The sequence below is a fragment of the Eurosta solidaginis genome, chromosome 4, assembly GCF_040869045.1.
Source record: "Eurosta solidaginis isolate ZX-2024a chromosome 4, ASM4086904v1, whole genome shotgun sequence".
Taxonomy (NCBI): domain Eukaryota; kingdom Metazoa; phylum Arthropoda; class Insecta; order Diptera; family Tephritidae; genus Eurosta; species Eurosta solidaginis.
Genome location: NC_090322.1, coordinates 258,833,253 through 258,849,336, shown reverse-complemented (window position 1 = coordinate 258,849,336; position 16,084 = coordinate 258,833,253). Strand labels below are relative to the sequence as shown.

The window sequence follows — 16,084 nt, the reverse complement described above, 5'->3', positions numbered from 1 at the left end:
ACGCTTACAGCACTGAATTGCGCTGTGTTTGTCCTCGTTTGTTTTGTTGCACAGGGAATTTACTTTCCAAAAATATTTTTGCCTGGCACAAATTACAACTTCACTTTCTTTCTGATAAAAATTTGACTTTAAATACCGCTGAAAATAAACTTTTCGCTATGAATTTTATTTGCATGATATTATTTTATTTCAGTGCTTTTAAGTATTTTTGCTGGTTGCGAAAGAGAATTTGAAGGGAAATTTTCGTAACCTAAATACACGTATAGCTAACGGTATTTTCCAGCATAGAACATATTTCTATATTATTTCATGCATATGTTTATTTTAAAAGTCAGCAATTAAGTAGAGAGGTCCGTTGTCCAAATAGCCCCAGTTAGGCTGAAACTGAGCGTGGGTAACAATGGTACATATCTAAAGATTTTTTTTGCGCTGATTTACTCAACTTTTAAGGCAGACATACGTGTAAGATTCTTCTACCGAGTTGAATGTGCCAGGTGATTCTTTAAATTGGCATTCCAAATGTTTTATACACACAGTTGCTTACTAAAGTGAAAGCATCTGGAATAAAATATTAATTCTCACAAAAATAAGTGCCATGATTTGAAATTCAGAAATGCACCACCATTTCTTTCCTTGCTAATACCGATGCAATAATTTTACTTACATCGCCTTTACTAAATTTCCTTTGAGCACGCCCTTGGAATCACGGGAAGTATTATCCACAAAAACATTCTTTCACGTTCTTCAAGGTGGTCCCATCTTCTCCACAATATATATTTAATCAGCGATGCATGATGTTTTTGTTGTTGTTGCTGTCACCCCCTAAGGTGACTATGATCTCTTGCCGGACCATTTAAAATATCTCGGGAACGATTTAGTATCACCCACATTGAACCTTCCTAGCCATCTCGCCCACCACCATCTAGTTCCATGCGGTTGCCAGAGCTTCGATTGCTAAAGAAACAGGATCGGCCACGGGTAGATGAGATTGACAATTGAGTTGAAGAAGGTACAAATTGCACTGGCAACACATTGAAAGGTTTGCGCTTCACAACCGTTTAGATCACTCCGGAATTTTAGTCGCCTATTAAGACTGGCATATAAGCTTCGGGAATATTCTAAGCCTCCTAGCCCACTGAGGGAACTGGAGCAGTATCATAATGCTCTATGAATTTGTATCTTCTTGTTATTGGTATTGTTTACCTATGGTTCTTAATTAACGGAAGGGGTCGGGTCCACTCTGTGTCGATCAAGAATTAAGTGAATCGTACAGGCTGCCAGATTCTTTCAGTGTCTTTCAGGCGGAAATTATAGCCCTGAAGAATGCAGCAGAAATTCTTGAGGAAGCGTTCTTAAGCTGCAGTCGCCGTCTAGAATGCAAATAAGCATTGGAAAAACTTCCTTCAGGCTCGATCATATATCTTTACTAGCTTCTCAATCATAAAGAGGTAGAAGGTAACGAAACGGCCGATGATTTGGCAAAGGAGAGTGCACAAATAGCTGAACCGAAGATAGTGGTCCCAATCCGTTTGGGGGAAATCAAAAAGAGACAGAACTTGCATATGCTCGATCAAGAAGGAAAGGTCTTGGACAGAAGCGCGCGCTGCAAAATTTCATATCATATCTCTAAATAAAGAAGCTTTAAAGCTCAAAAAACGCATACTTAAAGGACACTGTCTTCTGGCTTCGCATGCTTATAAGTTGGGCCTTGTCAGTAACGAAAGATGTAGAAAGTATAAGCTGCAGCGGAAAGGGTTGAGTACGCTCTGTATTCGTCTTCTGCGCTCGCCACGTGGAGGCTCCAAGTAAATCTCTATTATTTGCCAAGAGGACGGAGTTTTTATATAACATAAATTTTGGCACCTGATTGAGGTTCTTCGTTTGGTCTTTAGTGACCGTCCAGTTCCTCATAACCTATTGATAATCAGATAAACAAATTTTCATATGGCGATGGTAACTTGAACATGTTTCTGAGTCTAAGTTCTTCATCAGATAGTTTTTTGGGTGCTGAGCTTTAAGCTCGAGTACGCCAGCTTTCATACCGATATTAAAGCAGATGCCTCTATTCACTTCGGTTTTTTAAGTGCCCCTCTGCACGCTTTTCGGCGCATTCAACCGAATTTAATCAAAGGCATTGGAAGTGCTACTAATTACGCATTGCTATAAATTCAATGTCTTTTATAAAATTCTGTCGAACGCGCCGAAAAATATTACACATACATAAGGACTACAAAGAGTAAAAGGGCAGTCAAATAACTGACTGGATAGAGACCAGTATGGGTGCAGTTATAATTGAATTCAAAGCTAGCTAGTAAACAATTTCGGTCCAGAAATGGTCGAACTTTCCATATGGCCGCTTTAGAAACACATTCCACTCTGAAATAAAATCCATATTACATCTTCCTGCAGTACTTTTGCTCTAGTACAGGATAGATTCCTCTCGTACCTGTGTGACGACAATATCTCTGCTCGCTACTGCTCCAATGTCGTACATTCTTTTTTTTCTCAGCGATGCGGCGTATCTAGTAACCGCAATGACCAGACCTTCTTTGGAAACTTTCCGGTAATAAAAGCGATTCACAGCACCGCTCTTGGTTCTGCCGGCGGAATGGCGATTCCGTGTTTCTGGTACTTTTTGCGTAACCCAAACTTCTGCACCGACTAAAGAATCCAAGGTTAATGCAAGCAACTCATTATACATGACTTTAGACTGAGTGTTTGTTTGCTTTAATCTTCTCAGGTTCGCTATAGTTTGTGTTCCCTTTTTGCAGACACCTCAAATGTGTTTTAAGAATGTTAGTTTACCCTACCTCCAAAAAAATCTTAAGCTACTTCCTTCTATTTCCTGATTCACATCCATATTCTAAACAAAAGTAATGATCCGCTTTATGGTATAATAACCAAGACTCGTTAATGTTGATGATCGCTCGCCGTATATATATCTGGTACGTTCCGATGACATATACCATTAAGGTTTTATAAGGCCCATATCGAGAACGATTTTGTATGACCACTTTAAACATTCAGGCCATCCCTCGTGTTTCATGAGGAACTTGGAGTATCCACAGCCTTACCTGCAAAATATGCATTAGTAGCGGTTCGCTTTCCCCAGTCAATCCCGTATGCATATAACGGCCGCTTACATTAATATGGATATATGTATGTACACATAAGCTCTAAGTAAGAGTACATGCTGTGCTAAATGACAAGCCAGAAACAGCAGGAGCAATCGCAAAACAACGTAATGCTATATGCATTTATATTATATGAGAAAAATTTGATAGTATTAAGGTTGAGTGCTGGATAAGCTGCCAACACGACGAACAAAAGGAAGTCGCGCAATAACACTAATAGCAAAATCGAGCAAAACACAAACTGCGATCTTAGTATATTGGGATATTTAAGTTTCGCCATTTATAGTGAGCGCAACAACTCCAACCAGATTCTGTCAGTATGGCAAATTTTAAATTGCAAGCGGCAAGTTGCACCTAAATTTACGAACACACACACATACATTTGACGTCGACGCCGCCATCGACACTAACGCCCACACAACTCCTGGAGTTTTCTACTGATCATCCGGTGTACAACTAAAATTATTTGCCCGTCTGCTGTCTGCTCATCCCTGGCGGCACATAAAAAAAAAACAGAATGCCTGGATTAAAGTTACCATAAATCTTATGGACAATAAATCAGCTGCAAGGCGGCTGCTTAAGAGTCTGGCTAAACTTTCCGTACGAAATGCATATGTAAATATATATGTATGTGTATTCGTATTATATATGTTTGTGTGCTTTATATTAGTGCGTGCGTGTGAAGGTGATTGCACTAAGTAAAGTGCAAGTAGTACAAATTTCTTCAATAAATGCTTTGTTAAGAAATTAAAGTTCCACAAGAGCAACTCTAATAAATAACTAAAATGCTAGCACAGCTAAATATGAAGAGCTTTTTCGCAAATCCAGTTTCAGTAAAAGGCTACTGTCTTATAAAAAGTCTTTAGTTGCAAATAATCGAAAGTAAATATATTAAAAATTTTTTTCCCCAATACTTAGTCCCGCTAAAATTTTATATTTATAAGGATAACTGAAGTATGGGAGGGAAAATACCTTGATAGTTGGAGCAGCCTGATATAATATGCTATGTCAAAAGAGGCACACTTCGGAGTGGTTTTCTGTCCACGCTTCTATCGACTCAAATGGTAAACTGGAAGAGGTAAAATTTGGGGTTGGAGGATTTTGGCAAATGCTGATGACCTAGCTTTTGCTTACCTCAAATTTTTTGTGAGCTTATGCTGAAAGCATTGCAAAGGGTTAGCTTTTGGGTCTCCCGATGCGAACTCAGTTTTAATAAAATGAAACTTGTCTTAATATAAACGAGATGCAAAATACCACCGGTATAGCAACCGAAACTACATGGTGTGCACCATAGTCTGGCTGATAAGGCCATATACCCATTCGAAGCTCTGAACAAACGGCTGTTTTGCACTATAAACGTGTAAAAGACCCATTGGCGAAAATTGGAGATTTACTCTCAATATATGCAGATGTATTGATGAATTGAACAATTTTGGTATGTGGATTGATCGTGTAGGGGCCAGTCCTGCGTATGACGCAAAACCTAAATTTGCTGTAGTATGTAGTCCTCATATGTGGTCCTCTAAGCACAACGTGAAGGGAAGCCCTTCAGAGCATTCTTGATTGATATCCTAATCTTGTATGTAGCAAGGTACCGAGTGGCGGCAGCGTTAGCCCTGTTCAAAATTTGTTTCGAAATAATCCAGAAGTTGCCCCGAAATGATGTATAAAATATTCCCTAAGTAATCGTGAAATTGTTCAAATCCGGTCACGGAACCATCTCGAAAATATTGCGGATATAATCATATAATCCCAAAATGATCCTATAACAGTCCTAAAATAATTTCCTTATATTACCGAAATTATCCTAAAATATTTTCGCACTGATTCTGAAATTGCTTTGAGTTGGTGCCAAAATAGTCTCAAAATTATTCCGAAAGTATCCACGAAATTGCTCTGAAATCGTCCCGAGATGATCACGAAATAGCACCGAAATATCCCGAAATGGTCCAAGGCTATAAGATACAATTAGGGTGTTCGATTATTCGACTTTTTTCAAGAACCGGTTTTCCGATTATTCGAAAAATGGTAACTAGAAAAAAACCGGTTTTAAGTTCCCAAACCCGGGGAAACCCGAATAAACCGGTTTTTAATACTTGCACAAATTAATAAAATTTCCGTTCAGCTAAAAATAAAAAAAGGTAAATCGTTTATTAAAAACAAAACAAATTCAATGTGTATTTAATTCAGTTATAAACAAAAGAATATAAAGTCATATTTCATTTCACAGTATAATATTAATTTATGGTAACAAAAAGTCCTTATATGTGAAGACTTTACTTATTGCGCTTAAAGTAATCTTTTAAAAATAAAATACAGTTTTAATGTTTCAGGCTCAATATATTCTTTTTTTAGTCTTTATGAAACTTGAGACAGAAAATGCTCTTTCACTGAATGTGCTTTTGGGACTTATTGTCAGTAATGCGTTATACAATTTTGCAAGATTTTCTCTATGCTTCTGACATTTGCCAAAATACACAAAATCGTCCAAAATATTTTACTTTTCTAATATGATTGAATTGGGCCAAATATTTACTTATTTACTTAATGTGAATTTGGAACTGGTAAATTTACAAAAGGTTTCAAATCAGATAAAACGAAAAAGGAAACGGAGAAGCTAGAAAGAAAATTTTGGAAAAAGTCTTAAGCTTAGAGGAAAAGAAACGAACATACAAATAAAACTAGCAAAAGACACTATAAGAGGAATAGAGAAAAAATTGCTCCAAATAGTAGAAGAAAAGGATTACAAAGCAATTATAGAAACACAGAAACAATTTTTAGAGGATACAAAAATAAAGTCAGAAAGTAACCTCATGACAAAACTACATAACTCAATTGAGAGAAACTTTTAAAAATTTTATGAAATGAGATAATATCATTTTTAAACGATATATAACCATAAGTATTACTATTTTCATCCCCTTCATAATCGACATTGTTGTTATACTGTTTTTTTCTCCCTCCTCCTCTGTTTCTTTCCTCTCCTTTTTATTTATTTCTTTGTCTTTGTTGTTTCTCTTTCTCCTTTATATACTCATCATCCATTCGTTTTGCTGTCCTCTCTAAATTTCCATTGATTTATTTGTTGCCTGATTATGAACTCTAACACGTATTTTGATCCCACATTGTGCTATAGTCTAGTCTACCACTTCCAAGGCTACGTTTACGCTTAAACTACGCTTACACTTACATTCTAGATTCCCTTATAGGAACCCATCCAAATTTTTATTATTTAAATATCTCAACTGTTACTATAGTTGTAGCTTATAGACACACGGGCGGACGAAGTACCTAGACTCTATTCATATGAAGCATTTTTATACTCAGCTGAGCAGAGCTCACAGAGTATATTAATTTTGTTCGCACGTTCAACGTAACGGCATCAACTAATCGATGTAGATATACGCTTCTATATATCAAGATATCAAGATAATCTGGGTGAAAAAAGAAATTAATTTAGCCATGTCCGTCCGTCCATACGTCTGTCCGTAAGCACGATAACCTGAGTAAATTTTGAGGTATCTTAATGAAATTTGGTATGTAAGTTCCTGAGCACTCATCTCAGATCGCTATTTAAAATGAATGAAATCGGACTATAACCATGCCCACTTTTTCAATATCGAGAATCTCGAAAAACCGAAAAAATACCAAATACGAAAAAAGTGATGAAACATGGTGATTGTATTGGTTTTTTGACGCAAAATATAACTTTAGAAAAAACTTTGTAAAATGGGTGTGACACCTATCATATTAAGTAGAAGAAAATGAAAAAGTTTTGCAGGGTGACATCAGCAGCCCTTGGAATCATGGCAGGAATACTGTTCGTGGCATCTATCTATATATATATATATATCAAATTCAAATTATGTATGTATGTAGGTATAGATCGAGTTGCGTCCTAAACGGATAGACCGATCGCAACCAAATTTGCACAACCCATTAGAAACCTTGCAAGGATGGTCATAGGCTAAAAATAATATCGATATAGAAAAGGGGCGTGGCACCTCCCGTGCAAAATAGATATTTAATACTACATAACTCTGAAGGTGTTCATGCTAGAACATTGAAATTCAGTAAGGAGTTATATGAGGTCAACCCCTAACACTCCCAAGAAAATGTAGGATGGGTGAAAAGAGGCGTATCTGCATATCTCTGGATGTAGTAATGGTAGGATAGTGAAAATTAGTAAGGAGCTATATGAGGTTAAGTCCTAACACCTCCAGTAAAATGTGGAATTGGGGAAAAGGGGCATGGCACCTTCTTAAAGTGTAATTTTTCAGAACTATGGCTGCAGTACAAACTTAGGTTATTATAACAACTAAAGTTTGGCTACAGAGTTGTTTGGCTGTTATTCCTTTTGGATGTTTAGTAATCTTCCGCCGTTAAAATTTTTTGCCAACTTCAGTATATCCACATTTTCTATCTATATATACATAAAGTTAAAATTATGAATGTTTGTATGTAGGTATAAATCGGGTTGTGCCCTAAACGGATCGGCCGATCACAACTAAGTTTGAATCACGCACTAGACACCTTCCAAAGATGGTCATAGGCTAAACATAACTTCAATATAAAGAAAGGGAGTGGCACCTACCATACAAATGGAATGTTTCATACAGCATAACTCTGGAAATATTCCAAGAACATTGAAATCCTGTAAAATCCTGTAAATCCCTAACACCACTAAGAAGAAAATAAGGGGTGAGTAAGAAGGGGCGTTGCACCTCCCATACAAACGGAATAATGAAAATTAGTAAGGAGCTATATGACCTTAAGTCCTAACAACACAAGGAATATATGGAATTGAAAAAAAAAGCAATCCAAATGGGACTTTCAGAACTATGGCTGCCTTAAAAACTTAGGTTATTTCAACTCATAAAGTTTGATTGCAGGGTTGGGTTTGGCTGTTATTCCTTTAGTATTCTTTTATGTTATCTTCAGGGTAGGTATTTTTGGATACGCCTGGAGATACCGAAAAAAAAAAAACATTTCTGTTTAATTTGATATAAAATGATGTAAGAGCAAAAAGAGAAATCATTATGGCAGTTGCTTTATCAGATACCGTGGATACCCTATGTGTGGTGGACGTACAACTCCGCATTTAAATGAACACTGTCTGCAAACATCTTATACACCGGTGTGCAACATAAGCAAACGGTCAGGCCAAAATGAGGGTGTGGGATGTGTGCACCATGACTCATAAACAGTCGGTGCAAGTTTTAGACCAAACCCCGAAGAATTTAGGGTGTAATCACCAATCCAAAGATGGTGCTTTCCTGTTACTTGCTGGAACAGCCGCAGCTGAAGTATATGCGTGCTTTTTCGTCTATAGACGGTTTTACTTAAAAAAATTTACTTCCTTTGGATATATAAAAGGGAAATTTGGCGGAAACACTTCAGCAGCAGCTTTTGTTAAACAACTTCTTGAAATTAATTATGGCAAAATTCCTATTTCTTTACTAACTGATTTGATTTCTTTTCCTGCAAGTTTTTGAGAAATTATGACATCACCTGAAGCTTTTATAGCTAATGTTACTTCCAAATATTGAATCTATCTTTACAAACTATAAATGGCTTTAAGAAAAGAATTTTAGGCACCTTAAAATGAGGATGTTAATTGTACTAGAACCAAGACAACTTATAACTCTATTAACACAGTCGTGGAAGAGTCCCAAAATTTCTCCTCGTCGACTGATCCTTAAAAAAGGGCCCATAATATAATAATATTTCTGCTTCGTTATTTCGATTCTCCACGCTCATGTAGTGGGACAAGGCTTTTCATCACAAAACTTTTACGAATGTCATTGCAGCAATTAAATTTATCGGAAAATTTCGAAAACAAAAAAGTTTAAGACCAAGGATTCCATTGATACCGATAGATTTGTCTTTTCAATTTTAAATGCCTCAAATTTACTATTCCTATCAATGAAGCTCAAGGACGATCATTAGCTGCGAATCAAGGGATTGATGAGCGCAATACAAACATTTATATCTTCAGGGCTTCTGCAACTCAATTGTCAACCTCACCTACGCCAGGGGAATCCTGTTACCAATATGAATATATCATAAAACAACAGTCATTAGCTGTAGCAGAAGTCAATCTTACCAACTCATGTTTTACCCATGGCCAGTTACGCGTAGCCCGCATATTTTAATAGAAACTTGGGGTAAAACCCACGGGCATAAGCTAGTTACATATATAAATAAATTAGCGGTACCCGACAGATCATGTTCTGGGTCACTCTGGTCCACATTTTGGGCGATATCTCGAAAACGCCTTCACATATACAACTAAACTCCCTTTTAAAACCCTCATTAATACCTTCAATTTGATACCCATATCGTACAAACACATTACAGAGTCACAGCTAATCCACCTTTATGGCGATGTCTCGAAAAGGCATCCGCCTATAGAACTAGATCCCACTCTCTTTCAAAATACTCTTTAATACCTTCCATTTGATAGCCGTATCATACGAACACATTCCAGGGTTACCCTAGGGTCGTTTTCCTACAAGATGATTTTCGCTTATTTTGTCTCCAAAGCTCTCAGCTGAGTATGTAATGTTCGGTTACACCAGAACTTTGCCTTCCTTACTTGTTAAATATATGTTTAACTATAGTGCAGCTTGTTATAAAAATAAATAAGCAATTTAGATTTTTCTTATTTCAATTTTTGTTGTACTCACCTTGAGTTCTTGTGAAAAGCAACAAACAAAAGTAAGACATCAACTCTCCTAGATTCATTTTTCATTCGAATATGATGGTTTAATTGTAGATGGGGCTCTGATCTTTGTTTGAATATTTGTGTGCATATGCCTGTGTGTGTGTGTATATTTATGCACGTGCGAAATTTAAATTTGCAAATAGGATTTCGTAGCCGTCTGATGTTATTTTGTGCTTTTGTATAAACATGTTTGTACGTAGATATGTATGTATGTTTTTATTTTTATTATATCACTACAGCTGCTTTTATTTTCAACTGACTGCTCTCTAAGCCGCAACTACTGTTGGCTTGTCAAGTGCTGCATGCTTTGAAAATTCTCCATTTCAGGCAATGATTTTTAAGCCTTTTACATTCGGGCAGCTTTTCATGGTCGTCGTCGTCTGCATTGCGTGTGTCTGTTTGTATCTCTCTTATGCTGCTGAAATTTATTTGATTATATTTTTGTTTACTGTTAGCACTTCACTTTTGTGTGAAAAGTTCTCAGTTATTGTTGAATATATGTTTGTTGATATGTAACGTTGCTTCAATTGCACTGCAAAAATAATTGAAAATTTCAAATGAATTAGATTGGTTAGCATATATGTGTGTATATATCTCAGTTCATACTAGAGGTTTACGCCGATCACTTTATCGGCGGCGGCGGCGTAGGCTCTATTATATACCGGGGGCGGTGGCGTGGGTGGCGCGCCGGTGAAGCCGGTTTTCTTACTTTAAAAAGCTTGATTTTTCTATTTAAAAAAATAGTATTTAGGAAAGGTTTTGTTTGTACGTATTTAAGGAAATCAACGTGTTGGCCATTTCGGAAAGATCCGGGGTTTTTGCCTCAAGATCTCGCAGACCGTTCAAAAATTTTCAGGAGTAGCTCCTTGCGGAGGGATTCTCCCTCGTTCACTTACTACAGAGAGGCTTCGGCGACTTACGGTTGCTATTAGTGGTCTATTAATACTCATGACTCTCGTGGCACAGGGCGCCTCCAGTTTTTTCGGCTGTTTTTAAGAGCCACAGTTCCCGATGTGCGAACAGTAACAATCCCGACCACCAGTCGCTACCATGACTCCTGACCCTCACACGATATGCCAGCACAGATTCTATAGGACTGCGACTTCGAACTCATACCTTCGCCGACGTCATTTTCCTAGAAGCTCTAGGTGTAGCTCCGAAGACTTTCCAACGGATGCTTTTGTCGCGCTATGCTGCCGAGCTACACCAGAGAAATACCTAAAAACGTTAGAGAGTGACCATTATGGATGACCGCGTAGCTTCAGTTTTCAGACTGGTTCGACGTTCCACTACGTTAGGGTAGTAGCACACACGGTCATTATTTCGACTGTCTTGGGAAAGCTTTTCTTCACCACTATGAGTGTTCTTGCCAAGGACAAAGCCTAACCTGGTAAATACATATATGTGCCTACGTATTCACATTTGTAAAAGGAGCCGTAACGTGTAGGTGGTATTTAAACTTGGTTGATAGGCTATAATCAATGTGATTCACTCCAAGAGACTAGTTTTGGGTAGGGCCGCCATCTTTATGTCAAACCGACCTAAACAGTCTTAAACGAGTAGAAAATATATTAACGCGCCGGACGCCGCCACCGCCGCCGCCGCGCCGATATTTTTGACACTCGGCGGCGGCGTACGAAAAGCGACACTATTCGGCGGCGGCGGCGGCGTATATCTCTAGTTCATACCCTACAGAAAAATTTCAAGCTTGCTTAAGTTGAAGCTTTGCCGGGATACTGATAATTAACTCACTTTTAGTCAACAGAAAATATTCAGCTATCTTCAATTAATTGCAAAATCATATCATTATCGAGCTACATATCCCGTATAGCAAATATCCAAAGTCTAGGTTAAATAGGCTAAGAGCTATGATGGTTTAAAAAACTGTTCTTAAGGGAGTGTCTTTTTTCGACTTAAACAAAATATTTCATGGTTAAAATTAACTCAAGGCCTTTTGCAACATCTCTGGTTAAGTTAGAATGTATCTTAAGGTCCCAATCCTTCAAATTTAAAATTTTCTTTTATATCAACAAAGGATGTCAAATAAGTCAATAATTATGTAGAATAAATCGCAAAACTCTATCGCGAGTAACTTATAGATAGACAATTGTTGAAGATTGCAATGCCACTCTTGGTATATTCTGCCCCTATCTCCTTCACAGCAACTCAGCCAAGCCGTCTTCCTTGGTAATCACTTTGGCTTGAGGATTCTCTTGCCAAAACTTAGCCCTACATATTGAGATTACATCGCATTCCAAGAGGATATGTCCTGCCGTCTGCGTTCAATGATCACAGTTGGGTTTTCGATATATGCAAGAATAGCTGTTAGAGTTCTGAAGTAATTTTATGACGACCTATCATTGCCATATAGCAATTTGTATTAGTATTACCTCATAATAGTAGCGCAATGAATTAGTGATATTTTCTCTGTTCACTTTAATCTAGCAATAAATACTCCCTAATTGTGCCAACTGTTAGAAGCGAATCGAGAATATTGGGTTCTCTTGCCTGATTCCTGGTTGATTGAGGTTTTCAACGCACTTCAAAACTAATGCTGATTTTAGTTTGAATTCCAAATTTTGTTTGACTTCGGCTTGATTGTCGCTAAGTACATATGACAATGGTTTCATTGAAATACCCCCGTTGAAGGCTCAGATAAGCACACTGACTTTTGGCGTATACATCCGCTTGAAATATGTTCACCAGCGTTTATGAAAAAATGTGATTGTATTTGGCAAATATCCTCATCCTTGTATTTGCAAATGGTCTTAAAAATCTCAAAAATAATTAAAAAATTTGCATTGATGCGGATAATCACAATGGATCACTAAATGTAAGTAGTCCCGAGATGAAACCAAAACAACACAAACAAAATAAAAGAAACCAAAAAAATAATTTAAATATTGTGTCTCGTTCACAAAATACTAGAAATTTTGCTTGAAAAATCTTTCGCGTATTCGTAAATAACCAAAGCATTAAAAATAACCAAAAAATTTATTTAACACAAATATGTGGTGAACTTGTAATTAACTTTTATTCCTGCTGGGTATATATTTGTACACACACGATTGTTTGGATCTTATTACCCAAATACGAAAAATAATTTGAATTCCCTTGATTGTTCTTAACTTGATGTGTGAATATATTTTAAATCTTGCCACAATTTAAATATTTCGAAATATTTAAACGAGTAAAGCACCAAGATATTAGTTTAATGAATAGCTTGGTAAATATTTTTAACTTGGTTTAAGACTTTTATCATTTTTAAATAAATATTTTTATTACAACAATATATTGAAGTGAAATCTTAGCAAGCAAAAAGTTACAAATTGCATACTTTTTATATGTGATATATGAGTTAGTGAAAGTAACATAATTATTGTTCCCAATTGTGCAGCATATAGCATAGTTGCTCAAGCCTTCATGTCCAAAACTAAACGACCATCCCATATATTAAAATAGACCACCTGTACGTCGGTGCAAATTGCATAAATATACACTGATAAATACTTCGCAAATTTTTGAATTAGTTCGTGTTGTTCTAATTAATACACTTGCAAAGGTTTATGATTTTATTTTTTATGTAAAATCTCCTTATGCGACTACCTCGCATGACGATGGAGCGAATCCTTAACCCCTCTTACTTTCTTTATTGGCCGCTCATTATGCCTTTCATGAAAATGAAATGGTATAATATGCAGTTTTTCACAAATCTCAAAATTTTAAGTCATTAAAGCAGAAGTGATAGACCCACCAATAAGTATACTGAAATAATCAGGATGAAGAGCTGAGTTGATATAGCCATGTCCGTCTGTCTGTTTGTATCCAAACTAGTCCCTCAATTTTTGAGATATCTTGATGTCAGCAGCTATATTTTGGTGTCGGATTGGACATTTGTCGATATCGACCCGATCGGACCACTATTGCGTTTATCCGCCAAACAACCGATTTTTCATAAAAGAGGTTTTTTGTAATATCTTCCTAAATATTGTAACGGGTTTACTTGAAATTCCCCTTATTTGCAATCTTCTACTAAGTTCGAGTCACTTAACGGTTGAATAAATAACTTCAATATTGAATAATGGAAAAATGGCATTTATTAAAGTACTTCACAATAAATAATACTGCTATTGCTCGTCAGATAGCGTCTTAGTCAAAACTGCTTATTGCACCTCTACTGGTGTCGCCTTTTATACTCTCTGGTTTCCTCGTTCGCATCTTCTAGGCGCTTCCATTTCCAGAATGTACTAGTTGGACATCAGCTATCAAGCTACAGATGCACGATTTTATAGCTTTTCGTATTGCATACTTTCGGGAGTATCTCAGATATATGCACGCGGTTGTGCGTTGCTTCTCAGCTGCGTATACGTACATATGTGTAGACATAATGATTGTTTCGTTTATTTAGATACAAGTGACTGTCTACTTTATTGTTGTTGTGACTTCATTTACTTAGCATCAGACTAGGGATGTGAGTATCACTTAGTGTCACTCATACTCGTCACAATATATTAGTTAGAAGCTTCAAATTTCACCAAATGCTTTCGTATATGGGAAATATTGTTGCGTAATAAACATGTAGAGATTGGTTAATATATATGGTATATATCCCATACAACCGATTGTTCAGACAAGAAATTGTTTGTAATTTCTGCCCCCTTTTTAATACCTAGAAAGCTTCAGATTTTTTAAAAATCTTATTTTTACTTCATATATCTTTCAGATAAGTGATTCATTGTCATAGCTATATCATGCAGTCCACAAGATAAAACTTTGTATCGTCACACAAAGTACCGATCAATTTTTTAAATTAAATTTGAAAATGCCGCTTAAGTATGTGTATCTCGTTTCTATATGTTAAACATGTTATACAGCCGATTTTTCGGATATTACGATTGGGATAAGATTAGTGCTGAACTCCATTCATGAAAGGTAGGTATTGTATCGTCCTTACTTGTTTTTTATTGCTTTTAAGGAACTTAGTAAGTGCTTATACACTGCTTTCGGTTCACAGCTTTTCAAGAATGGGAAGACATATTGTGGTTAGGGCATCTTCGTAATATGAAGGCAGGAGGACTCTGTAAGTTCTAAAATCCAATAAAAATTTAATGGCCTACGAAAAATTCCTATCCCTACTCAAGTCCAGCAAAACCTTTTTTGATCGCCTGAAATAGAATATTAGATTTACTTTTTCTAGTTAATTTCCGCCTTAATTATGAAAGAAAAATATTCGAATCTGTCTTCTTGTTCCTCTAACATCTTCTCCTCCCGCTTTCTCGTTCTCTTACAATCAAGCTTTTACTATAACTCTTGCTCTTATATTTACATTTATTGTTACTCTTCGTATTGCACTCACTGAAGCCCTCGTTTTTACTCGTTCCTTTACTTTTACTCTCACTTTTACTTTAACTCTTACCCTTACTCTTTTTCTTTCTCTCACTTTTACCCTTACTCATACCCATACTCTTGCATTTATTTTATTCTTACCCTTATTTTATTCTTACACCTACTCTTCCTTTTATTTCTATTTTTATTCCGAGTTTCATTTTTAGTTTTGCTTTTAATCTTACTCGTGCTACTGCTCTTACGCTTACTTTTCCCCTTACTTTTTCTGTTATGTACTCCTATATTTAGTCTTACTGTTACCCTTTTTCTGTTACTCCTATTTTTAGTTTTTCTGCTAACCTTAATATTACTTCTATCTTACTCGTACCCTTAATGTTACTTTTATCTTACTTTTACACTCACCCCTTCTCCTACAATTAGTCTTCCTCTTACTCTCACTCTTACTGTTACGCCTACTCTTAATCTTAATTATACTCACTAATTTTGTTCGCATAACGATACACCGTAACGGCATAAACCAATCGAGATAGATATAGACTTCTATATATCAAAATGATCTGGTCGAAAAAAGAAATTCATTTAGCCATGTCCGTCCGTCCGTCCGTCTGTCCGTAAACACGATAACTTGAGTAAATTTTGAGGTATCTTTTTAATGAAATTTGTTACGTAAGTTCCTGGGCACTCATCTCAGATCGCTTTTTAAAATGAACGAAATCGGAATATAACCACTCCCACTTTTTCGATATTGAAAATTTCGAAAAACCGAAAAAGTGCGATAATTCCATACCAAAAGCATATAAACAGATGAAACTTGGTAGGTGGGTTGACCTTATGACGCAGAATAGAAAATTGGTAAAAATAAGGTAACTTAGTTTAA

At 36.4% G+C, this 16,084-nt stretch overlaps 1 protein-coding gene across 1 annotated transcript in view; it reads right to left on the bottom strand.

Annotated features, from left to right (window-relative positions):
• Positions 1–16,084, bottom strand: part of CARPB (Carbonic anhydrase-related protein B) — a 286,975-nt gene that overhangs the window by 234,295 nt on the left and 36,596 nt on the right. Inside the window, exon 2 of the mRNA XM_067780979.1 lies at positions 9,824–10,393. Coding sequence (XP_067637080.1) covers positions 9,824–9,881 — 58 coding nt within the window. The 5' untranslated portion in view covers positions 9,882–10,393. The remainder of the gene's footprint in view (positions 1–9,823; positions 10,394–16,084) is intronic.